This window comes from Cibotium barometz, chromosome 60 (genome assembly GCF_041138505.1).
Source record: "Cibotium barometz isolate CiBa-2024 chromosome 60, ASM4113850v1, whole genome shotgun sequence".
NCBI lineage: Eukaryota > Viridiplantae > Streptophyta > Polypodiopsida > Cyatheales > Cibotiaceae > Cibotium > Cibotium barometz.
In genome coordinates, this window is record NC_141105.1 from 14,017,816 (window position 1) to 14,042,430 (window position 24,615).

General features: G+C 45.6%; 1 protein-coding gene across 7 annotated transcripts in view; it reads left to right on the forward strand.

The window, feature by feature from the left end:
* COS1 (6,7-dimethyl-8-ribityllumazine synthase / DMRL synthase / lumazine synthase / riboflavin synthase) overlaps nt 1–24,615 on the forward strand; it is a 167,171-nt gene that overhangs the window by 20,393 nt on the left and 122,163 nt on the right. For all 7 annotated transcript variants that reach the window (XM_086794367.1, XM_086794368.1, XM_086794369.1 and 4 more), the window contains 3 exons: nt 9,671–9,766; nt 9,880–9,958; nt 10,089–10,135. In XM_086794367.1, coding sequence (XP_086650493.1) covers nt 9,671–9,766; nt 9,880–9,958; nt 10,089–10,135 — 222 coding nt within the window. The remainder of the gene's footprint in view (nt 1–9,670; nt 9,767–9,879; nt 9,959–10,088; nt 10,136–24,615) is intronic.

Genomic DNA, 24,615 nt, shown 5'->3' on the forward strand with positions numbered 1-24,615 from the left:
CAGACTTTTGAAAGATAAAGTCAAGGAAGCACCTATCTTAGCATTACCTGATCCTAGTCGGCCTTATGTTCTTGAAACTCATGCCAGTGGCTATGCTATCGGGCTGCTCTATTTCAAGATGGTAGACCGGTTGCTTTTGAAAGTAAAAAGCTAGACGACACTCAATCTCGTTGGCCAACCCTTGAGAAGGAGCTTTATGCTGTGATTCACGCTCTCAAGGTTTGGAGACATTATTTATAAGGCTCCAAGTTTGTGGTATTGATTGATCATCAGTCAATCAAGTATGTGTGTGATGCGGATGATTTGAGAGGAAGGAAAGCTTGTTGGGCGGAGTTAATGCAAGATTTTGATTTTGAGATCCGTTATCGGAAAGGGTCCATGAATAGTGTTGCAGATGCGCTTAGTCGAATTAGAGAGGTGAATTCTTTGTCGTTCACCGAGATTTATACTGACTTATTTTAGTCATTGAGAGGGCTTTGCAGGATTGATAGTTATTTTGGTCCATTTTGGCAGAAGATCCAGGACGGGAGCTCATTGATTGACCAAGACTCGATGACTGAGCAGTCTACCATTCAGGCCGCAGGAGGCCAGTGGATGTTTTGGAATGGTTTACTATTCCGTAATGACAAAATTTGTGTACCACAGATCCCGGACATTAGGTCCAAGATTCTTAAGGAGTGTCACGACGCCCCTTCTGCTGGACACCCTGGGGTACACATGACACTATCGTTAGTGAAACACACTTTTTATTGGCCAAAGATGAAAGGGTATGTAGAAGATTATGTTCTCAAGTGTCAAATTTGTCAGGCAAATAAAGTTGAACGCTTTAGACAGGCTGGGTTGTTGCATTCTTTGCAAATCCCAGGTAATAAATGGGAAAGTATTTCCATGGATTTTATTACCGGATTGCCAAGAACACATCAAGGCCACGATTCTATTTGGGTTGTGGTAGATCGCTTGACAAAAATGGCTAGATTTTTACCGACCCGGAAGACTATTACAGCTACGCAATTAGGATGGCAGTTTATCGAGCAATTGTTTAGACTGTATGGGTTACTTCAGGACATAGTTAGTGATAGGGACTCTAAGTTTACGAGTGATTTTTGGAAAACTTTTGAGAAATTGGAAACAACTTTGAATTTCAGCTCCTCTGATCATCCTCAAGCTGATGGCCAGACTGAAAGAGTGAATCAGATTTTGGAGGATATGCTTCGAGCATATGTATCCAAAAGACAGAGTTCATGGGAGGATTATCTTCCTATGTTAGAATTTGCATATAACAGTACTAAGCATACGAGTACAGGTTTTAGTCCTTTCATGCTTATGTATGGTTTTCAACCTAGATCACTTGTTACAGAAGGATTCTCAAGACTTCAGCATGATGCAGCACGTAATTTTTTGCAAGATATGCAGGAAATGTTACAAGTTGTGAAGGAATCTATTAGAAGTGCTCAAGATCGAGACAGATTTTATTCTAATAGACATCGTTCACCCAGAGAGTTCTCTGAAGGAACGATGGTGTATTTGCGAGTTCCGAAAGATTCCGAGACTTTACGGACAAGTCGATCTCCGAAATTATCCCCTAGATACTGTGGACCATTTCGTATTACACGACGGATTGGTTCAGTTGCTTATGAATTGGATTTGCCTTCTCATGTGAAAGTTCATCCTGTATTTCATGTCAGTAGACTTAAGAAAGTACTGGGTGGAACAGACCAGTTAGTTACTCCTCAAGAAATCATAGATATCGAGGACATGACATTTGTTCCGTACGAACCTGAAAAGATTCTTGGATTTCGTGAAAGAAAATTGCGTAATACGCTTATCACGGAATACAAGATCAAGTGGAAGGATCGTGTTGAGGAGGACGCTACATGGGAGACATTGACTACTCTTCAGAGAGATTACCCTCGCTTTTTAGTGAGCTCAAGAGTGAGCTCTTAGAGGAAGGGGAGTATGTCATGTGCACATTGTGTATCTATCGTGTGCTGCACGCACGCAAGACTAGTTTCGAGGCTTGGGGAAGCTTGGAGCTAGGCAGGTTGATTGACGAGCTGAGTTAGGGATATACTAACGGGCAGGCACTCAAGTATGGACGGGCGGGCACCCAAGTGTGGACGCCCGATGACCGGCCAAGAGCCTATAAAAGGGTGGCCAAGGTTAGTTATTGGGATATAGAGAGTCTCGCGAGTTTGTGAGAGCTCTATGGTCTTGGAGCCTGGATCTAGTGCAGACGTGCACATGCTTTACGCAGTCGAGGCCGGCAGCAATCTCGAGGCCCGCGATGGCAGCTTCGTGGCGGTATGGGACGTCGCGAGGAGGAGATTGGTCGGTACGTCAACCTAGTTAGCTCAGCTCGTGGCTCGGTGGGGATAGCCAAGATTGTGGGCTTGTCCATGGCTGTCATGGTTGGGAGGTGAGTCAGGCCTGCATCCCCTTGTTTGTTTGTTTGCAGGATTTGAGTCTCGTACCAAGAACGATCACGAGGAGATCCGTGGGGATTTGACACGATGACCGGCCAAGAGCCTATAAAAGGGTGGCCAAGGTTAGTCATTAGTTCATATAGAGTCTCGCGTGTCTTTGTGAGAGCTCTATGGTCAGGAGCGTGGATCTAGTGCAGACGTGCACCTGCTTTATGCAGCCGAGGCCGGCAGCAGTCTCAAGGCTGCGAGGTAGCTCTGTGGCGGTATGGGACGTCATGTGGTAGAGATTGGTCAGTACGTCCATCTAGTTAGCTCAGCTCGTGGCTTGGTGGGGACAACCAAGACTTGTGGGCTTGCTCAGGGTTGTTAAGGATGGGAGGTGAGTCAGGCCTGCACCCCCTTCACGTTTGTTTGGTTTGTTTGCAGGTTTCGAGTCTTGTACCAGGAGCGTTCTATGAGGAGATTCTACGGGGATTTGACAATGGTATCAGAGCAAGCCTCGAGAACGAGTATGCAGGCACGTCTTGCACGTAGGCTGGATGTACACGCAGGTAGCGCAGGTGCTCCGTGTATAAACAGGTGCAGTCGGTCAGGTAGGCGCCCAGGTATAGGCACACGTGTGTGTGCACAGCCGATTCCAGGCGCACGTAAACAGGCGTACGGGTGGTGGAAAATCAGGCGCGGCAGAAAATCGAGCGCAGCAAAAAAGCGAAAAGCAAACGCGTGGTGTGGAGTTTTTGGTTTTTGTTTTTTATTTAAAAAAAAAAACCCACGTTTGACGTTGCTTTTGTTTTTTTGCTGGACCTTAGAGAGGGTAGAAACAAAAGAAACCCACGTATTGCTTCTATTGCTTTGTAAAGTGTTATATATATATATATATATATATATATATATATATTTCCAAAAAAAAAACACAAAAGCAAAAGCTAAGTTAGCTTTTGGGGAAGCCTATATATTCCCCTTAAGTGGGCTTCTTGCCACACATCTCTCAAGCTCTCAAGCTCTCAAGCTCTCTAGCACTCTTATTTGTGCAAGATCAAACGTTTCTCTCACCTTGCCCTCTTCAAGATGTCGACCAAAGAATCCGAGTTGGAGCCCATTCCCGAGCGTGAAGACTTGCTGGCTACAGAAGCCACCGATGGTGATCTTTTTGATGATTTTGTTTCAAAATCAGATTTCCAAGAGTTTAAAGTTGCTCTCGAAGCTTCTTCCTCGGAACGTCAAGCGCAAATCGCCGTGCAGATGCAGGCTTTACAGTACTCCATCTCTTTGTTGACCACTACCCTATCTACTCTTTCAGGTATGGATACTTTGGCATTTGCTTTAGGCCCCCATATTACTCCGGAAGAGTTTGGGGGCGAGCAAAAGCAGCGTACCAAAGATATCGTGGACACTTGGCTACATCTCCCTCCCTCTCTTGAGAGAGTTTGTTGCTGTGTACTTTGTGTGTGTGTGTGTGTGTGTGTGTGTTTCTGTGAAACCCTAACCCAACACAAGAACCAGAAACATAGCCAATAGATGAAGAAAATAGAGTCGCCTTCAGGAGCCAGAAACGCAGCCAACAGATGAAGAAAACACAATTGCCTTGTAGAATGCAACCGGGTACCTAAGCGATTGATACCATGTTGGAGTATGCACAGGAGGAAGTGTAGACAAAACAAGAGAGAGAACGAGCAAAGGAGATAGAGAGCTTGTGGACAAGATCACCTTTTATAATAGCATGAAGCTTTACAATGGCAATAGCCAACAAGAAGAGTGTTGCACTTGTGCTTGGATTGGTTGACTGACAAGTGAATATGAGAAGCCCCTTTTTTAGTGAAGTGAGGGAGTTGGTTGGCTGCTCATGACTTCCTAAAATAGGAGAAAATAGAGTAAAGCCTCATAAATAGGCAAACCCCCTAAATACACTGAGATGCACAATTTCTAACACACTTGGCATCGTTTGGAGCCAAGTGCTTGGTGGCATGTTTTGACTATGAAAACCCGTCCATAAAGAAAAGGCTTTCAATGTTTGAGTGGGGCATATCATTTATTGAAGGTTGCTGGTGCTTTGGTAAGCCCAAACGAAATGACTACGAACTCGTAGTGACCACGCTCTGTCCGAAAAGCGAACTTTGGAATGTCAGCTTAAAACATGAGGACGTGATGGTAACCACTCTTGAGATCCATCTTAGTGAAAAACTTTGCACTGTCTAAACGCTCCAAAATGTACTCAATCCTGGGCATAGGAAATTTATTCTTGATGGTGAGTTTGTTTGGTGCCCTGTAATCTACACAAAGGCGTGCAGACTTGTCCTTCTTTTGGACAAATAGGATGGGTGCAACAAATGGTGAGGAAGATGGCCAAACGAATCCGGCTCGGAGGAGCTTAGATAACTGCTTTTTTAGCTCGCCCTCTAAAGTCTTGGAAAGACAATAGAGATCTGTACACAGTATGGGGTCCCAATTACCCACTGAAGGGTCCCTTCCTATTGCTAGGAGTATTTGCTTTATTTCTTTGAAGAGAATGAATGCGGGACTGACTTTGACGTGAGGATGAACCGGAACGCAAGACCTTCGGAAGACCAAACGATGGGCTAACTGCACACTTCTGTAGAAGCACCAAAGATGACCAATCTCGATGCCAGTGCACCCTTCCAAGGCGCTGTAGGAGGACTACAAATTGTTGTTGAGAAAGGGGCTGATTGTGGACTGTTCTAGGGCTGAATATGCAAGCGAATGATGGCTGTGTATGCAAGCTGAGGATGATGCATTTTTTGCAAGAGAATGAGAGGATGGATGAAGTTGCGTTTTCTGCAAGAGAGGAGCAGAGAGTGGATGCACTTCAGCCTTGATGACGATCGATGCTTGATGATGATGATTGCATGAATGAACAAGCGCAAGGTATATATATGCATGAGAGGGCTGGTCGGTTTGCTCAAGAGCAAGGCGGCTGGTTCTCATGATACTACGCGACTTGATAAATAGGCTTTATATGCTGTTTATAATGCTTCAAGTCTACCGAGGTCATATGCTTCTGGAAAGGGTAGAGAGGCTAAGCAAAGGGTCACATGCATATGAAATGAATGCTATGCAATGCAGACCATGATCTAAATGCAAACCCTATGGATTCTGCTGATTGCTACATGCATGAATGATTCTCTTCAAGTGGGTTAAGGGACTGATTGACTGACTGACCTTCTATGGTTGAGGAAAGACCTATGTAGCTGGTGCCCGACATGTCCCGGAGTGGGGCTTACAATGGGGCCACGACATACGACAAAATCATATCTGGAAAGGATTCCTACTAATATACAAGATGTACTAATGATGAGCCAGCTTGTCACCAGGCACTATAGTGCAAAGTGCATGTGACACATCAAAAGCAAATAGAAAAGCTTACTGAGACCTGCACGAAGGATGTACAAGATAGTACCCTCGGGTGCAGGGAAGCCGTGGAGTCCTAAAGCATCTCCTTGCGCAGCCTGATTTTGCCGTTGTGTTGGTAGACAGGAAAAGCAAGAGTGCTGGGCATATATGGGCTTATATGTGCACGAGAAGGGGAGAGGCAGTCAGGCATGGATTGGTCCGTGCATAGCTTGCAAAGGGTGTCAATGTTTATTGCCCCATGGCCAGCCCATAAGGTAGACAGCCCCAATGTATGGGCCTGCACAATAGTGCTTAGGCTGGACAGCATGCCCTGGCTGGGGTGCAGACAAAGGCGCCTGCTTGTGTTGATGTGCAAGGCAGCTGGTAGCAAGCTCAAGGCCACAGGCAGTGGGTTGAGCATCGGGGCTGAGCAAGGTTGCATTTAAAACCCGTTTTTTATTATTTAGGACGTTTTGTACTTGCAAAAGTTTCAGAACATTTCAAACCCATTTTTTATTTTTATTTTTTAAAACTTGCACTTGTTACGCTGAAATTTTTAGATAGGCTGAAATGCAGAATGTGATATGTGTTGATACATCACTCCTTGTCATATTAGATATAGACTTTGAGCTTTCTTGACCAATCACACACACACGTCACACACACACATGATTTTAACATTAAAAAGTAGGTAACGTTTTTTGCGTACTTTATTAGTTGGCAACGTTCTATACCACGTACTAAACTCGTATTGTTTCGTATGCTTCGTATGTTTGAAACTACCTTGGGGCTGAGGCTTGTGCGCTAACTGGAGGTGGCAGTAGGATGTTGAAAGGCTGTCCATACAGGGCAGCACCCTAAGGAGAAAGTGCATAATGGTAAAAAAAGCTAAAGCCAAACTTGGAGTTGATCAAGTTTAGAGAGGGTTGTGTTATTTTTGATGTTGAGTCTAAAACGAAGAAGGGGGAGGGGGGGGGGGGGGGCGGGGGGGTGATGGGTTATTTTAAGCTCTAGCTTTTTAACAAAGCACAAAATTAAAGCTAGCATCTTATAAACTCACTTGCTCCATTAAATTCAACCTCGCTCTCTTTCTTGGATTATATTTGCAGGTTTGTGCAAGCTTGGTAAACACCTTCTCCCGATGCTGAAAAACTCTGTATCTCGTCTCAACCCTCTTATCCACTCTCAAAGCTTTTCTCCTTACCTTTCACTTTTCAGCCCGCAGCCTGTTACCTTTCTGCCACTGTTTTTTCTCCAAGTTGGGCACTGCACGTTTCGTGTGCATTGGAACTATTTGGAGTCAGTGGACAGTAATTCCATTGGAACTATATGGAGTTAGTGGACAATAATTCCGTGAAGTCATCTGAGAGTAACAACGTGGAGTCGGTCGGTCTTGACGACTTTGAGCAACTAAAGCCACCGGGATGGCTTGGAGTTTACCTGCCACTAGTCGTAAGACTAGAAGATAAATATTCTCCGGGTATTAACCGACGATGGGATGCCAAGTTAGGCAACCTTGTGGTGATGGTCATAATCTAGGATGCTTGGGCTGAGGTTTCGGTATGGCTTATAGAAGCCAATGGAGCTGACTGGAGGAGCCATGGGACACAGATTGGGGTGTGAACATGGTGGTATCTTTCATCCTTGACTTTGCATGGATTAGATTGACCCTAAGGATTGACCGTGGTGTTGAGGGAATTCGGTTGCTTCAAGGTTGGGTTGTACATGGGAAAGTTGGTCATTCCACCTATGATCATGCTTAACATAGGTTTTGTGGGGTGTGCTCTGGTGGTTATGGATGCGAGAATGTATTCTTATGTAGGATCTTTTGAGGCTTTGTGGGTTTTTTGTGTGGGACACTGTATGCTTTGGCATAGTTAACCTATAGTAATTGTGAGGAGCAGAGTATAAGATAAGGAACTTTCTTCGCTGTTTGAGCATGGCATGTTGCGGATTCCTCACACAACTCTCGTGTGATGGCCAAATAAATTTGATGCATCGGAATTGTACATGAGAGAGATGAGATGTTTGGAATTTCTCGGTTTTAGACTTGTTATTTTGATTCCAGGATTTTGGAGTCGTGGATTTCCATTTGTTCAATGGGGTATAACCCATGGACATGTTAGTGGTGGAATATGTTATAACCATTGCCCTTCAGGATCTTTGCTAGTGAGATTGCGTGGACCTCCGGTTCATCCCAATTCGGTGGGGTGAAGTGGTTATTAGCTGTATGCTGTCTTCAGGCCATTCAAGGATAGGGGACATATGCAAATGAGTATCCACTGCTTATGCGTAAAAACACAATATCTGTTCAGTCTTAGGTGAGGATTGGACAAGGGAGGTTTTGTATTGGAGTTGTGCTATGGGTATGTGCTAGGGTTGTTAGAGCTTGTTGCACTTTGTGACTAGATGTCCTATTGAGATTCACTCTTGGAAGTGTCATGTGCACGGAGTGTATCTACCGTGTGCAACACGCACACAAGACTAGCTTTGAGGCTCGAGGAAGCTTGGAGCTAGCCAAGCTGATTGGCGAGCTAGGCTAGGGATAGACTAACGGGTGGACACCCGGTGATCGGCCAAGAGCCTATAAAAGGGTGGCCAAGGTTAGTCAGTTGTTCATAAAGTCTCGCAAGTCTTTGTGAGAGCTCTATGGTCAGGAGCCTGGATCTAGTGCAGACGTGCACTTGCTTCATGCAGCCGAGGTCAGCAGCAGTCTCGAGGCCCGCGAGGGTAGCTCCGAGGCGGTATGGGACGTCATGGGATTGGTTGGTGCGTCTTGCTAGTTAGCTCAGCTCGTGGCTCGGTGAGGACAACCAAGACTTGTGGGTTTTGCCCATGGCTGTCATGGTTGGGTGGTGAGTCAAGCCTGCACCCCTTCACGTTATTTGGCTTTGTTTTGCAGGTTTCGAGTCGTGTTTTAGGAGCGCTCTACGAGGAGATTCATGGGGACTTGACAGGAAGAGAGTTGGATTGGCAGTAAACAATTGGCTCTTTTTAGCAGGTTCTACAAGAGGAGTCTTACATTGGCCTAGGTAAGAGACAATAGACTTGAGTAGATGCTCTGGACAGATGTCCGAATCCGAGGATTTGCTTACATTGGTTTGTCTCCTTATGCATTCATGAGGACATGAATTGAACAGAAGGGGGGGAGTATGTTACATCTCGACAAGCCTAGGATTAGGGCTAGGGGCATGTGCTAACCTAGGATTAGGATCAAGGTTAACCCAAGATTAGGGTTAAGGACTTAGCTGGGGTATGGGGACTTGGAGGGTCCACACTTGGGTTAAGGGCAAGAGGTCTAGATTGGCTTAGAGCTTATAATTAATAGCCTAGGGCTAATAATGGCTAAAAGCTTGTAAATAAAGCAAGAAAGCTTATAAATAAAGCAAGGGCCAATAATAGCCATGTTATTACTATATAAGTGACTTGCGGTCACCTAGACACCCAGTCAAGTAGTCATGTGGTGGCATGGGGCTACCAAGGAAGTGGTGGAGGATCTCGTGGTCATTGAGCTGCAAGGTGGGTGGTTCGACCTAGTGGTATGGGACGCTAGGTTGGGGCCGTCGGTACCAAGCAGGCTCGTGGCAATCAGATCTTAGGGTGGGGGGTCGTTCGAAGTACCGAACCTACGGTTGGGTTGTGAGTTACTAGCCACAATTTATCGCGGTCGTGCGATGCGTACGATGTTTGGTCTATGCAACGTTGATCTTTCCATTTTCTCTATCTGAATCAAATGTTTTGCTGCCCGGGGTTTGACATGATCAAATCTTTCTAGAAATCATTCCTGCCTCCTGCTTTTGCTTAATTGATGGAAATGTCTTGACCTTTTTTAGGGTGTTCTAAAATTTTAGTAGATGTTTTAGACTGACCGACCACCATGCTTGATGTCCTTCCTACAGGTTGTATGGGTACCGGGGTCTTTTGAGATCCCAATTGTTGCTCAAGCTCTAGCAAAGACAGGAAAATACCATGCAGTTTTGTGCATAGGAACTGTTGTAAGCATCAGTACAACCTTTCAAATTAATGTTTTTTATCCACAACCAAATTAAAGCTTTGGTTCTGGAATGAAATGGTTGATTTTTCCCATGCATGTTTGTTTGACCTTCAGATACGAGGGGAGACGACTCACTATGATGCGGTTGCCAACTCTGCTGCCTCAGGAGTTTTATCAGCAAGCCTCAACTCAGGTGAGCTCTTGCGTATCTAATAGCATAGCTTGTCACCCTATTGGATTCCCATGCAGCAGTTACACCCAAATTTCACATGGTTTTGTATAAAGATAATTCTAAGTAGCATTAGTGGCCATGATTTTGGCAGGCGTACCATGCATCTTTGGTGTCCTTACTTGTGAGACATTGGACCAGGTATACATTTCTCCTAGGCATGGTTTACATTTCTTCATAGCTCGTAATAGTGGCATGCTTTTCTGGCTTCAGTACTGCTTTGTTTGCATCATGGGTTTATGCAGTATTGCCAAACATAAAAAAAAATGTTCAGTTCAGGTTGAGGATGTCAAGGTCTAGTATAAATGTTGCTTGAAGGGGTTTAGGTTCTACGATCTCTAGTTAAAGTACAACTTCAGTGGGAAACATGTCACTTGCGTCAACCTCAAGATACATGTGCCATGTCTACCTAGGCATCTAGGAGAGATACGGGCCGTTGTGCCCTATGGGATGAAATCCATTGAGTGTACAGACAGGTAAGGATGCACTAGGGTAGAATAGGTTCACCAGATAACAGTGCCTTTAGGAAAACTTCCTACGAGGACAGTTTGGGAACAAATAGAACGCAGTGTGACAGTAGCTTGATTATTTTCGTCATAACTAATTCCACACCTGCAGGTCAAAACCACTGGGAGACCTGCTGCTGAAGGTACTGTTTTAGGGCTATTTCCAGCCCATAGGCAGGCCTACACTAGCTCTGGCCAGGCGTCCAAGGCCCAGCTAGGTGCTGGACATGTGAAAAGGGAATCTATGCCCGGATTAGGGGATTTTCTTCAACTGGTTGTCCTTTAGAGCGGGTGGACTGGCTGGCCTGCTGTCGATGGGAGAAATTACCTATGTAAGGGGGCTCTTCCCTCTCATTTGAGCATTGAGTCCCCGTACAGTCCTCAACAGAGTTCAGCGACTGTTTGTAGTCCAGAAGCAGCCTCGAAACTCAGCAATTCGTAGAAAATTATTCAGACAAGGTTCTCACAGGTTTGGAGGAGAACAGTTGATTTGCATGGTAAAACACAGAACATCAGCACCGTGCACTCCATCAAGTCAACCTGTCTTTTAAAATTATATATGCATTGCGATGAGCCCATTATGACATTACAGTGTTTGTGGCAGCAGTACTTGCTTCGGTGTGAGAAAGAGGTTTGACCCAGCTATGTTAGTCTTGGCCATGCGTGGTGTAAGGTCTCCACAGACCACTCCCAAGGATTATCTGACCTAGAATTGAAACCGTAACGAGGTTTCATAGGCCCGACATCGTCGTACGCATCGCATGACCGCGATGGATTGTGGCTAGTGACTCACCACCCCAACCGTAGGTTCAATGCCTCCAACCACCATGCCCGAGGTCTGTTCGCCGCGAGCTTGCTTGGTTCCGATGGCCCAACCTAGCGTCTCACACCACTAGGCCGAACCACCCACCTTGTAGTTCCATGGCCATGAGATCCTGCATGCTTCTTCGATAGCCCTAGGCCACCACGTGACTACTTGACCTCTTGTCTAATAAGTGACTCCAAGGTTACTTATATAGTATTATTGGCCCTTGCTTTAGTTATAAGCTTCCATGCTTTATTTATAATCTTTTAGCCATTATTAGCCCTAGGCCATTAATTATAAGCTTTTAGCCAGCATAGACCTCTTCTTGCTAGCACCCTTAGTCCAAGTGTGAACCCTCCAGGTTCCCACGTCCGGGCTAATCCCTTAACCCTAATCTTCGGTTAACCTTAACTCTTATCTTGCGTTAGCACATGCCCCTAGCCCTAATCCTAGGCTTGTCGGGACGTAACATATTTCTTGCATTAGTTGTCGGCAAACACTGGTCTACTGAATGCACAACTAAGTCCTAGTGCCATGTACTTTCAGTAAAAAATCTCCCGTGTCCAATCTTCACCTAAGATTGAACGGAGATTGTGTTTTCACACATAAGGAATAGATACGTCTACTTTTAGGGCAAGCATAAAATTACCCATCAACTTTTGTGTCTGTCCCTTGTCCTTGAACAATGTGAAGACATCATATGTCTAATAACCACTTTCACCCCACCAAATTGGGATGAACCAAAGGTCCACACAATCTCACTTATGGAGAACCTGAAGGACAATGGTTATAACATATTCCACCACTCACATGTCCATGGGTTACACCCCATTGAACAAATGGAAATCCATATGATTCCAAAATCTAACCTCGTGGAACTGCGCCCACCTTGGAGTAACAAATGGTTCAACCATCAATGGTCTAGACATTCGGTCTAAAACTGAGAAATTCCAAACTTCTCATCTCTCTTATGTACAATTTAGATGCATCAATTTTATTTGGCTATCACAAGAGAGTTGTGTGAGGAATCACCCAATGGGTAACATGCCATCCTCACACAACCAAGAAAGTTCCTTGTCTTGTACTGCTTCTCACAGTTACCATAGGTTAACTATGCCAAAGCATGGAGTGTCCCAAACAAAAAACCCGCGAAGCCTCGGGAGATCCTACATGAGAATACACTCTGCATCCCATACCACCAAGGAACACCCTACATAAAACCTCTTTTAAGCATGATCATAGGTGGAATGGCCAACTTTCCTCCCTACAACCCAGCCTTGAAGCAACCGAATTTCCCTCTGAACACCAAGTTCAAACCTTAGGTCAACTTGAGGGTCAATCCAATCTATGTGAACTCAAGGACGAAAGATACCACCATGTTCATACTCCAATCTGTGTCCGTGGCTCTTCCAGTCAACTCCACTGGCTGTCTATAAATCACCTGAAAACCTTGGCCCAAGCATCCTAGCGTATGATCATCACCACAAGATTGCCTGACTCAATGTCTTGTCTTGGGTTAAGTCAACACCCAACAAGATCGCCTGTGTCTTCTGCCACCTAGTGGCTATCCAGATAACACGAAGGTTTCATGATAAAGCATGGTATCGTTTCCCCTTTCGACACACACAGAAAGAAACAAGAGAACGCAACAAAATAGATTCTATCACAGTTTGGCAATGACCTCACAAAATTACTAATTAGGGTTTTACAAAAAAGTACAAAGAAGTACTTGAAAACAAGTGTCACGACTTAGGGTCGTTGAAGTCAAGACCATTGAGCCACTCTTGGACCCACCAATGTCTGCGAATTCAAACTTGAATCCCAAGTAGCAAGAACCTCCCGACACCACGTGACAACCCTAAGGTCATTGGTTTGTAAAGGCTTGGAGCACCCATCAAGCTTGGGCTTGATGCTATCTTTCCCCAAGGAATCTTGCATAACACACCCCCTCCTGTTTATCTTTCAATCTAATTGCTAGTGGCAGGTAAAATCCTAGCCATCTTGGTGGCTTGACGTGCTCAAAGTCATCATTCCCATGCGACTCCATGTTGTTACTGTAGGATGACTTCACAGAGTTACTGCCCTCCGACGGTCGGAAGGAAGTGAAAGGTTAAAGTAAAGATTTTAGGGTGGATGAGAGGGTTGTGACAAGGTACGTAGATTTGCAGGAGTGGGAGAGGGTTGCGACAAGGTACGTAGATTTTCAGGAGTGGGAGAGGGTGTTTATCCAAGCTCGCACAAACCTGCAAGTATGATCCAACAAAGAGGGCAAGGTTGAATTTATAGGAGCAAGTGAATTTATAAAAAGCTAGCTTTAATTTTGTGCTTTCTTAAAAAGCTAGGGCTTAATTTTAGCACAAAAAAAAGCATTTATTTAAAGCTCCACCCCCCTTTTTAAGACTCAACAGCAAAAATAACCTCTCCCTCTCTACACCAAAAATAACATATCCCTCTCGTTGGGTAAGTCGTAGCGCGACCTGCTATCTCCCCCCCTCCTGTGGTGTTGCCCCCCCCCCGCTTCCTTATTCTCCTGCAACCTCTCCTTTGTTCGCTTCCCTCCCCGTCTTTGTGTGCGCGCATCCCCCCCCTCTCTGGTAGTCGTTTTTTGTTTGTTTTTCTTTTTTCTTTTTTCTTTTCCTTTTTTTTTCCCTTTCTTTCTTTCCTTCCTTTCTTCCTTTTTTTTTTCTCTCTTTCTTTTTATTTTTTTCCTTACTTTTTTTTCTTTTTCTTTTTCTTTCTTTCTCTTTTTTTCCTTTCTTTTTTTCTTTTTTTCTTTTCCTTTTCTTTTCATCTTTTCCTTTTTCCTTTTTTTTTCCTTTCTTTCCTTCTTCTTCTTTTTTTCTATTCTTTTTTCTTTCTCTTCTTTTTCTTTTCTTTTCCTTTCTGCACCCTCTGCCCCTTCCTTTCCTCTCTTATCCGCCATCTCTAGCCCGTCCTTGTCCCTTCGACAGTGCTGTTAGGTTGTGGGTATTTCTTCATTGTCTTGGCAAATTTCGGCCTCTTCTGGTCTTCGTCCCCAGAAGGACTCCATGGGCCCTCCACTTTGGTATGTAAGATTGTCGGTAGCCGCCCTGCGTGTGGCCAACTCAGAGATCTTCTTTAGGCTAGCCTCCTAGGTGCACCAGCAAAGATCGCAGATATTCATCCTTTGGGGCGTGGTTACTACTAGGTTGAGTTCGACTCACCAGCGGCGTCTGATCTTGTCATGCAACTGAGCCCCGTTGCACTGCGTACGGCCCAAGCCTTCTTTGCACGGTGGCATCGCGGCTTCGACCCGGTATCTGGCCCATTAGCTAGAGTTTCAGGCTTTCCTGTGATGACAGTCTGCTTTCCAGGCCTCAAGAAGGAATACCTTTCTCTTCTCCCAGTGATTGGTGGTGCCATCGGGAGAGTGATGGAACCCCCCCCCCCCCACTGCTGCCGAGCACGAGCACGAGCAACGTGGATTCCATCTCTCCGCATTTGTATTGCCTCGCCGTATGCTGTGCCTCACATGATATCTATTTCGAGTCTTCGGGGCGATCCCAATATGCAGCGAGTGGAGTATTCCGGCCTTCCAGGCCAATGCTTTATTTGCAGACAGATGGGTCACCTGGCCAGAGTCTGCCCTCGGCGTCAGACTAGGCGACCGTCCCCGGTGGTTCCCCCTCCTACTTCCCACTCAGATTCTCATCAGGGGGCCGAGGGAGGAGCAGGTTCCTAAGCCGTGGAGGACCAGGTTCTGACCATGGATGACCCATCAGCCGGAGAGTGGCAGAGAGTTGGCCCCAGTCTGAAAGAAAGTGAAGCAAATATAAAACACAGATGTAGGCCTAGGTACAAGACCTGTAAATGCTGGAAACTGATGTTTATTGCTGAAATCTGAGCACGAGGGAAGCCCGTAGGTGCTGGACAATGGTGAGAAGCAGTAGCAGATGCTAATGACCTCAACTGAATGCTGAAAAATGAGATGAATTGAGGGAAAGGGAGCCAACCCTTATATACTCCCTCAGGATGCTAGTCGGCCAGAGGCCGACAACATGGCAGTAGAATAAAATGCTACATAAAATGCCTAAAAATACCAAAAAATGGTAGAAAAATGTTGAATAATCTTTGCTAAGATATGCCAATGCAGGGCCTCATAAATGGCCAATACAAGCATGAAAAAGGTGATGTAGAACCTCTGGAGATGATATAATCCAACACCTCCTCTTCAGTGCTAGAGGGGCGGTCCAATACCAGCACGCTGAAGTAACACCTCCATAGTAGCTCTCTGAAGTGGTTTGGTGAAGAGATCAGCCACATTGTCCTTGGTAGAACAGTAGGCCAGTCAAAGAAGGCCCAACTCGATCCAGTCACGTACAAAATAATAATGCACTTCAATATGCTTGGATCGTCCCCGTATCACAGGATTCTGTGCTAGAGCAATCGCACTCTGAGAATCTGAGAAAATAGTAACTGGGGAAGTGTCGGCACACCACAAGAATCTGATGAATCCAAAGTGCCTCAGAAGAGGAGAGAAGGTAGGATTTATACTCAGCCTCGGTGGAAGAAGTAGAAATAGTCCTTTGCTTTTGAGATTTCCAAGAAACCAATCCAGAACCAAGCATGAAGCAATATCCAGATGTAGACCTCCGAGTATCAATACAGCTTGCCCAATTAGAATCTTTGAAGCCAACCAAATCAGTACCATAAGAGTACGTGATGCCATAATCTGAAGTACCTCGAAGATAACGAAGAACTCTCAAAGCTGCCTGCCAATGAGACCTTCGAGCGGCTGATGAGAATTGGCTGAGGACACTCATAGCATAGGAGATATCTGGATGGGTGTTGGCAAGGTAAAGCAATGAGCCAACAATCTGCCGGTACTCGGTGGAATCCAACAAGGGTGTATCATCCTCGTTGGATAACTTGGCATTGGGATCCATGAGACGAGAGAGAGATGTACAATCTGACAACCCATAAAGTGTGAGCAACTTCCTCACATACTTCTGTTGAGAAATGAAGATACAGTTATCTTTCTGCCAAACCTCCAGCCCAAGAAAATAACGTAAAAGGCCAAGATCAGTCAACTCAAATGTCTCTGAAAGCTTGGACTGAACCTGTGTGACCAACCTAGTATTTGAGCCAGAAAGAATGAGGTCATAACATACAAAACAATGACACAAATATCTCCATTAGAAAGAAGCACATAGAGATTGCTGTCAGCATATGCCCTCTCATAGCCAAGAGATAACAAGAAGGCATCAATCTTCTGATGCTAGGCACGGAGTGCTTGTTTGAGACCATAAAGAGCCTTCTGCAGAAGATAAACATGGGTGTCCTGTCCCGAATCACAAGACCAGGAGGCTGCTCAACATAAGCTTCCTCCTCTAAATCTCCATTCAGAAAAGCGGATTTGACATCCATCTGGAACACGGGCCATTTGAAGTGTGCAACCAAAGCCAAAACAATCCTGATGGTGGTATACCTGGCTGTAGGAGCAAATGTCTCATCAAAGCCTTCACCTGCCTTCTGAGCATATCCTCTTGCAACAAGGCGGGCTTTGTACTTGTCCAAAGTACCATCTACATGAAACTTGACTTTGAAAATCCATTTCACACCAATAACACGATGATGTAAAGGCCGTGGTACCAAAGACCAAGTGTTATTCCTCTCAATAGAGGCCATCTCTGCTTCCATGGCTTGCTGCCACTGCGGCTGTGAAAGAGCCTCCTTTGGACTCTCAGGCTCATCAATCTCCTGGAGAGAACTCATGAGAGCATAATTCACTGTGTGATGAGATGTGGAAGCCCGAGATGAACGGCGAGGGCCAGCGGTACAGATCTGATTATGGAGCTGTGCATCAGTGAGACTAGAATCTCTAAAGAGTTGTTGAACCCACCGAGGTAGGCCAACCTTTCTCTCAAAGCGTGAAGAAGAAGATCCAGCTACAGTAGAGGACTCATTCGATGCTTCTGGAAGTGGTGATGAGGTAAGCTTTGGTGAGGGTAATCTCGGAGTCAAAGCAGGACTCGTAGAGGGACTGGGAGCTGCAGAAGCCGATGCAACGAGAACGGGTGATTGTAAAGGAGTAGTTGGCACCGGGGTTGCAGCAGGGGGAGGAGGAGCATCTGTCTGGAATGGATCATCCAGAAAGTCGGAAGATGCATCAGGTGGAGAGGAATCAATGCCAAACAAGCTCTCATCAAATCGAGCATCACGGGAAATGATGATGTCATCAACCTTCGGATCCCAGAAGTGGTACCCTTTGGATCTTAGACTGTAGCCTGTGAAGATCATCCTCTTTGACTTCAGAGCGAGTGTGGTCCTTTTCTTATCTGGGACATGCACATAAGCAACACAACCGAAAACACGAAGATGAGATACAGAAGGCTTGTGTCCTGTAAAGGCCTCCTCCGGAGTCATCCCCTCAACCGCTTTTGTGAGAGAGCGGTTAATGAGATAAACTGAGGTAGCCACAGCTTCACCCCAGAAAGCAAGAGGGAGACCTGCATGATGCAACAAAGCACGAGCCATCTCTTTGATGGTCCGGTTCTTTCGTTCCACAACTCCATTCTGCTGAGGAACTGTAGTTTGTCGGTGAATGCCCTTTGAAGCAAGGAAGTCATCAAATGGTACAAACTCGCCACCATTATCAGTCCGGAGGAATGAAACTCTACCCCCAAACTGATTTTCCACCATCGTGATCCAAGTCCTGAAACTGGCAAAAGCATCTGACTTGCGAGCCAGAAAACATACCCAGACTTTGCGAGTGAAGTCATGCACAAGAAGAAGAAAATATCAAGCCCCGCCAAGAGACTCAAACCTCCATAGGTCTTGCAAGATCTGCATGTATAAGCTCTAGTCTTCGGGCTGCTCGATGAGTGGCCTCCTTTGGAAATGCATCTCGATGATGCTTGCCCATCATGCAGGATGAGCAGATGTGAGAGAGTCCTGAGCTGAGGTAGTCCGCTGACAACCTGCTTAGAATGGAACTTCTGTAAGGCAGCAATGGGTACATGACCGAAGCGAGAATGCCACAAAGAAGTATTTGCCTGAGAAACCAAAGCCAGCACGGGTGAGAAAAGCTGATGAATATGGGAATCAATGTGAGGGATCTGAGAAGAAAAATTGATGATCTTGTAGAGACCCCCATCATGGACTCCATTGGCAACAACCGAGAGTCTTCATGTCGATTACTTCGATGACCTCATCATCAAAGTACACACCAAGTCCCTTCTGAGAAACTTTGTAAACTCTGAAAACAGATTTTTGGAAATTCGTGGTACATGCAGAACATCATGTAAGGTGGTAGAGGAACCCAAAGAAACATTACCAACACCGGTGACAAGAAGCGAAGAGTTGTCGCCGATACAAACTGAAGAAGAGATAGTCTGGTAGTCCTCCAAGATATGGGCCTGATTGGTCATGTGGGCAGAAGCACCACTATCACCAACCCATTCCATCGCTTCAGGTGTGACACTAACCTCTTCAAGAGAAGTCATATCTGTGATCACGAGGAATGAATCCTTTGAAGAAGTGGATGAATCTGTGACTGCCATGTATGCAACTTTGGCAGATCCCTCCTCTGAAACTTTGCCTTTATCTTTGGTGTTGTCCTTGTCAGATGCTTTAGAAGCATCGTGGGCTTTATACTTGGCTTTTGTTGCTCGAGAATCATCACGACGAGCAAAGCAGCGAGCCTCAGTATGGTTGTTGTGGCTGTTGTTGTTGGAGTTCCCTTTTTCGCCTTTGCCTTTGCCCTTGTCAGAGGCAACAAAAGCAAACTCCGACTTGCCTTTTCTGCGAAGCATGCACTTGTCGTGGAGATAACTCATGACTTCCTCAAAAGGGGGGGAGAGGATCACGGTACTCCTCAAGTTGCAGCCTGATACGGGAAAACTCTCCAATCTTCTCAATCAGGTTATTTGACTTAGTGATGGTAAGCTTCTCCAGATCTGACTCCTGTTGGGGTAAAGGCATTATGCCGTTGTTGGGGTAAAGGCATTATGCCCACCCTTGTAGTGTGTACAAGCCCATAAGTTTTATAGTACATAGTACACTTAGAGTACTTTTAATGTACTAAGTGCACTATGTGTACTAGAGCAAATATACATGTGTGATAGGGGAGTCACACACTCACACTTGATGAGTTGACTTATCCCCACAACTCTCTCTCTCTCTTCTCCCTTCTTCTCTGTGTATACTGTGTATGTCTCCCACATGAAACCCTAACTCACTCCTTCAACTGGTATCAGAGCCATTGCATAGTCGCTGAAGCTACTGCTTCTCCAGCAGCCCGCATTGCCTGTAGCTTTCACTCCTATTTGTTGGGATCGTCAGGCTCACGACCAACTTGCGTAGATGCCACAAGCGAGCCTTTGATGGTAACCAGCAGCACTGCACCACCACTGCCTATGTGCTGCGTAAGACTGGCCAGTGGTCGGCCAAGAGGCAAGGGACCGACGAGAGGAAGAGCAAACCGCCGTGGACGTTGGTCAGCAAAACGGGAGCAGCAGAACTCAGAGTGGTCTAGGGTTGGGGCAGCCGTGAAGAGCCGATAGGCTGCGGAGAGTCTGAGAGCGAGCCGGGATAGCGTGAGGAGCTTGAGGACTGCCTTGAGGAGTTTTCGCGCGCAGCTGGAAAAGTCGAGTGCTTTCCGTGCGCCTACCTCCCGTCGCTTGCGCCTGCATCTTGGTCGCCTTCAGCAAAGCAGTCCCCGCCGTTCCACGTGTCCAACGCTCCCTGCGTTGAATCGGTCGCCAAGCACCCGTCCATCGCTCTGCACACATCAGCGACTGCAATCCTATTCGTGAGAAATAAACCATCGCCAGCTGTGCCCACCATCGCCAGCTGTGACTGTTGCTACTTCCTGTGGCTCTTGCAGCAACCTACCTGTGCCCTGTTGCACTAACTGTAGAAGCCTGACCAGCAAGCAGCACGAATACAGCTTCAGCATGAGTCTGCACAGTAGCAACAAATTTGACGCCCCCCCCTTTTTCTGCAACAGAAATTTCAGAGGTATTTGCTTCAATTTTTTTTTGGGATTTGCAATTGAGCAGGTACAATTATCAATTGAGCAGGTACAGGTGCCAAATTGCTCAAATTTTGAGCAAAATTGGCAAAATTGGGTGACATTGGTCACATTACGGGTCAATTTGCAGGAAATTTGGGACTTTTGATGTAATTGTGCCATTGGGCATTCATACATGTTGTATGATGTGAGTAATCTCACATTTGGGGCAAAATTGCAGGAAATTGGAGTGCAGATCAAAGGGCTTTTGTGCCGATTGGGTTGATTTGCATGCAGGCACTGGCATTTGATGCTTTGGGCAATGTGTTGATGCCTGTCAAGCACTCAATGTGCCTGTAAATCAAAGGGCTTTTATGTATTGCATGTATATGTGGCCAGGGGGAAGCACTGTGAAGACTCTGGATGCCTTCATGTGCGTTAATGTACCATGTATAATCAGAAATTGATCTTGAATCAAGGGGCTTTTCAAGATTTTATGCTTGTTGAGCTTGGCAAAGCAGCAGGGAAGACTTTTATGTCTTGAATCCTCAAAAATCCACTTGCAGTCAAGGGGCTTTTGCCCAATTTCTGTTCGGGACTGTTGTATGCAGTGGTGGGGACTGTAAAAGTCTGATTTTCACTCATTTGGACAGCCAGGAGAGCATTTATTGTTGCTGTACTTGCTGGTACAGATTTGGTACAACTTTGTACAAGTTTTGGCATGGCTGCACATTGATTTGGGTGAGGAAAAGGCTCAATTTCAGCTGTTGTACTTGCCGGTACAGATTTGGTACATCATTGGTGAGCACTTAGCACTGTTGTACAGTGTTTTGGAAGGGGAACAGAGCACATCTAAGGTGCTGTCCTAAATCTGCAGCAACCAGATTTTGGTGATTTTATCACATACAGTGGGAGTAGAGTTGCATTCGTGCTTCCGCAGTGGGAGATAAACTTTGGGAGAACAACTGTGAGCACTTTGTGTGCTTTTGGTGCAGTGTTTGCACATCTTGCAGGGAGTCAGGCATTGACGAAGGTTGCATATTGCTATGGCAACCACAGGTGAGAGCTCTTCATTGCTTCACATCAAAAAGCTTGAAGGCTCACATAATTATGACATTTGGCAAACCCAGTGTTATAATGTGTTGCTCCAGAAGAAGCAGCACAAGCCCATCAAAGAAAGGGGTGTAATGCCCGCTTCTCTTACTGCTGAAGAATGGGAAGATATGGATGAGCTGGCAAGATCTACTATCATGTTGTCTGTGTCAGACTCTTTACTTTTCAGCATCGTGAAGAGAAGACAGCTTGGGGAATGTGGCAAAGATTGCAGGACTTGTATGCCCAGCAAAGTGCCTCAAGCAAAGTGTATTGGTTGAAGAAACTCATAGGTCTTCAAATGAAGGAAGGGGCGTCTATGACAGCCCATCTAAATGAGTTTAATGGTGTTGTCAGCCAGGTAATCAATCAAAAGTTGGCAATGGACGATGAGTTCAAAGCCACCTTTCTCTTATGCACTTTGCCAGAGAGTTGGGACACATTCAGGACAGCCACTAGCAATTCAAATGCTATGCTGTCATATGCAGATGTGGAGGGTGCTCTTCTTCAAGAGGAGATGAACAGGAAGAACAACTCAGTTGGAAAGTCCAATGCAATGAATGCACGTGGGAGATCCCAGCAAAGGGGTAAAAGCCAAGAACGGGGAAGGAGCAAGTCCCGCTCCAAAAAGGACTTGGAATGCCATTATTGTGGCAAGAAGGGACATATCAAAAAGCAATGCTACAAATGGAAGAATGATCAAAAGGAAAAGGGCAAAGGAAAAGACAAAGACAAAGATGAAGCCAAAGATGCAAAGCCAAAGGGCAAAAGTGGAGTCAAGATTGAAGAAGTCAATGTGTCACATGCAGGTGACAATGAGGATGAAGTCCTATTCACGTCTTCACTTGATGCCCATTCACTTCTTGCAGGAGATGGTCATGGTATGCACTCATGGATCATTGATTCAGGTGCCTCCTTTCATGTCACAGGTTGCAGAGACTTGTTTGTCAGGTATACTGCTGGCAATGAAGGAGTAGTTTATTTGGGTGACAACCATGCATGCCAGATTCTTGGCAGAGGTGATGTGAGACTTGTGTTTTCAGATGGCTCACAGCTTATGCTCCATGATGTCAGGCATGTGCCTGAGATCAAGGAGAACTTGCTTTCTACTGGACAGCTTGATGATGCTGATTATGTTACCACATTTGGTCGTGGAAAGTGGAAGATTAGTAAGGGCTCACTGGTTGTTGCCAGAGGCTCTAAGGTGGACACTCTTTACTTAATGCATGCTGGTGTTTGTCACCATGCTAATGTAAATGCAACCGAGCTGCCGGAAATCTCTATGTGGCATAGCCGGTTGGGACACATGAGTGTCAAAGGAATGGAGCAATTGTCTCGTTTTGGTTACTTGCCTTCTCTAAAGTTCTCAAGTTTTCAGTTTTGTGAGCATTGTATATATGGCAGGCAACTCCAGTGCCCCCACAAGAAAGCTCTTGGACAGAAAGATGCTGAGTTAGAGCTTGTGCATACAGATGTATGTGAGATGCCTCAGCTTTCTTTGGGAGGGGCAAAATATTTTGCTTTTATTGATGATGCCACACGCAAGGTGTGGGTTTATCCTCTTCGTTTGAAGAGTGATACATTCTCAGTGTTTGAGAAGTTTGTTGCTCATGTTGAGAATCAAACTGACAAAACACTGAAGGCTTTGCGTTCCGACGATGGTGGAGAGTATATGTCCAAACAGTTTCAGGACTTTTGTGATGCTAAAGGCATCAAGAGAGAGCTCTCTACTCCTTATGATCCTCCACAAAACGGGACAGCAGAGAGGATGAACAGGACCATTCAGGAGAAGGTCCGTTCTATGTTGTCACATGCTGCGTTATCTCATGGTTTTTGGGCTGAAGCTGTTATGACAGCCGTTCATCTTATAAACAGGTCACCTAACACGAGGCTTGGTGGGAAAGTGCCAGAGGAAGTATGGACAGGGAAGCCTCCGTCCTACAAGCACTTGAGAGTGTTTGGTTGCGTTGCGTATGTGCACATACGCAGGGAAATGCGCACCAAACTTGATCCTAAGTCTCACAAATGCATATTCCTAGGATATGGTGACAGAGGTGAAATGGGGTATAGACTTTGGGATCCAGTGAATAGAAAGATTATACGCAGCAATGATGTCATTTTTGATGAAACATGCATGTATACGGAGCCTGCAAGGCAACAGGAGCCTGGTAGAGTCATCTTTGATGATGATGGACGTCATGGACAACAACCAAGGGCTGTAAATCAGCCATTACAGCAACAAAACCAGCCCTTAAATGGTGCTGGAAATGGTCCAAATGGACAGCCAGAGATGGCAGAAGATATCCCTTTGGATATTCCACAGTTAGAGGAGATACCGGGCATGATCTTTCAGCCTTATGGCATGGAACAGGAGCCACCAATAGGTGATATGCAGGTTGGACAGCAACCTGCAAATGATGGTCATTGGGTACGGAGGTCCACAAGACCCTCCAGAGCCCCTGACAGGTTTGTTCCAGGGGTTGACTACTTGATGCTCACTGACTGTGGGGAGCCCTCATATTATAAGGAGGCTTTACAGAGGGCAGACAAGGCTCTTTGGGAGCGTGCTATGAAGTCAGAGATGGATTCTCTGCACAAAAATGGAACATGGAAGTTGGTGCACTTGCCTACAGGCAAGAAGGTTTTGCCATGCAAGTGGGTTTACAGGCTCAAAGTTGCACCTGATGCAAAGCCAAGATATAAAGCCAGGTCAGTGGCTAAGGGCTTCAAGCAGGAATATGGTGTGGACTTTGATGAGATCTTCTCTCCAGTGGTAAAAATGACTACACTTAGAGCTGTATTAGCTTTGGTTGCTCATGATGATCTGGATTTGATTCAGATGGATGTGAAGACTGCTTTTCTTCACGGTGATCTCCATGAGGAGATATATATGCAACAGCCAGAGGGTTATGCAGTGAATGGAAAGGAGAAGCTTGTATGCAAGCTGAAAAAGAGTCTTTATGGGCTCAAACAGGCACCAAGGGAATGGTATCATAAATTTGATACATTCATGAAATCCCAAGATTTCAGGAGAAGTGACATAGATCACTGCTTATACACCAAGAAAGCTTTGCATGGCAGTCTATTGATCCTCATCTTGTATGTTGATGATATGTTGATTGCCGGGAAATCTTGTAAAGAGATGGATGCCTTGAAAAAGAGGCTGCATCAAACCTTTGATATGAAGGATTTGGGTGATGCAAATCACATGCGGATACTTCGGGACAGAAATCAGCACGTGTTG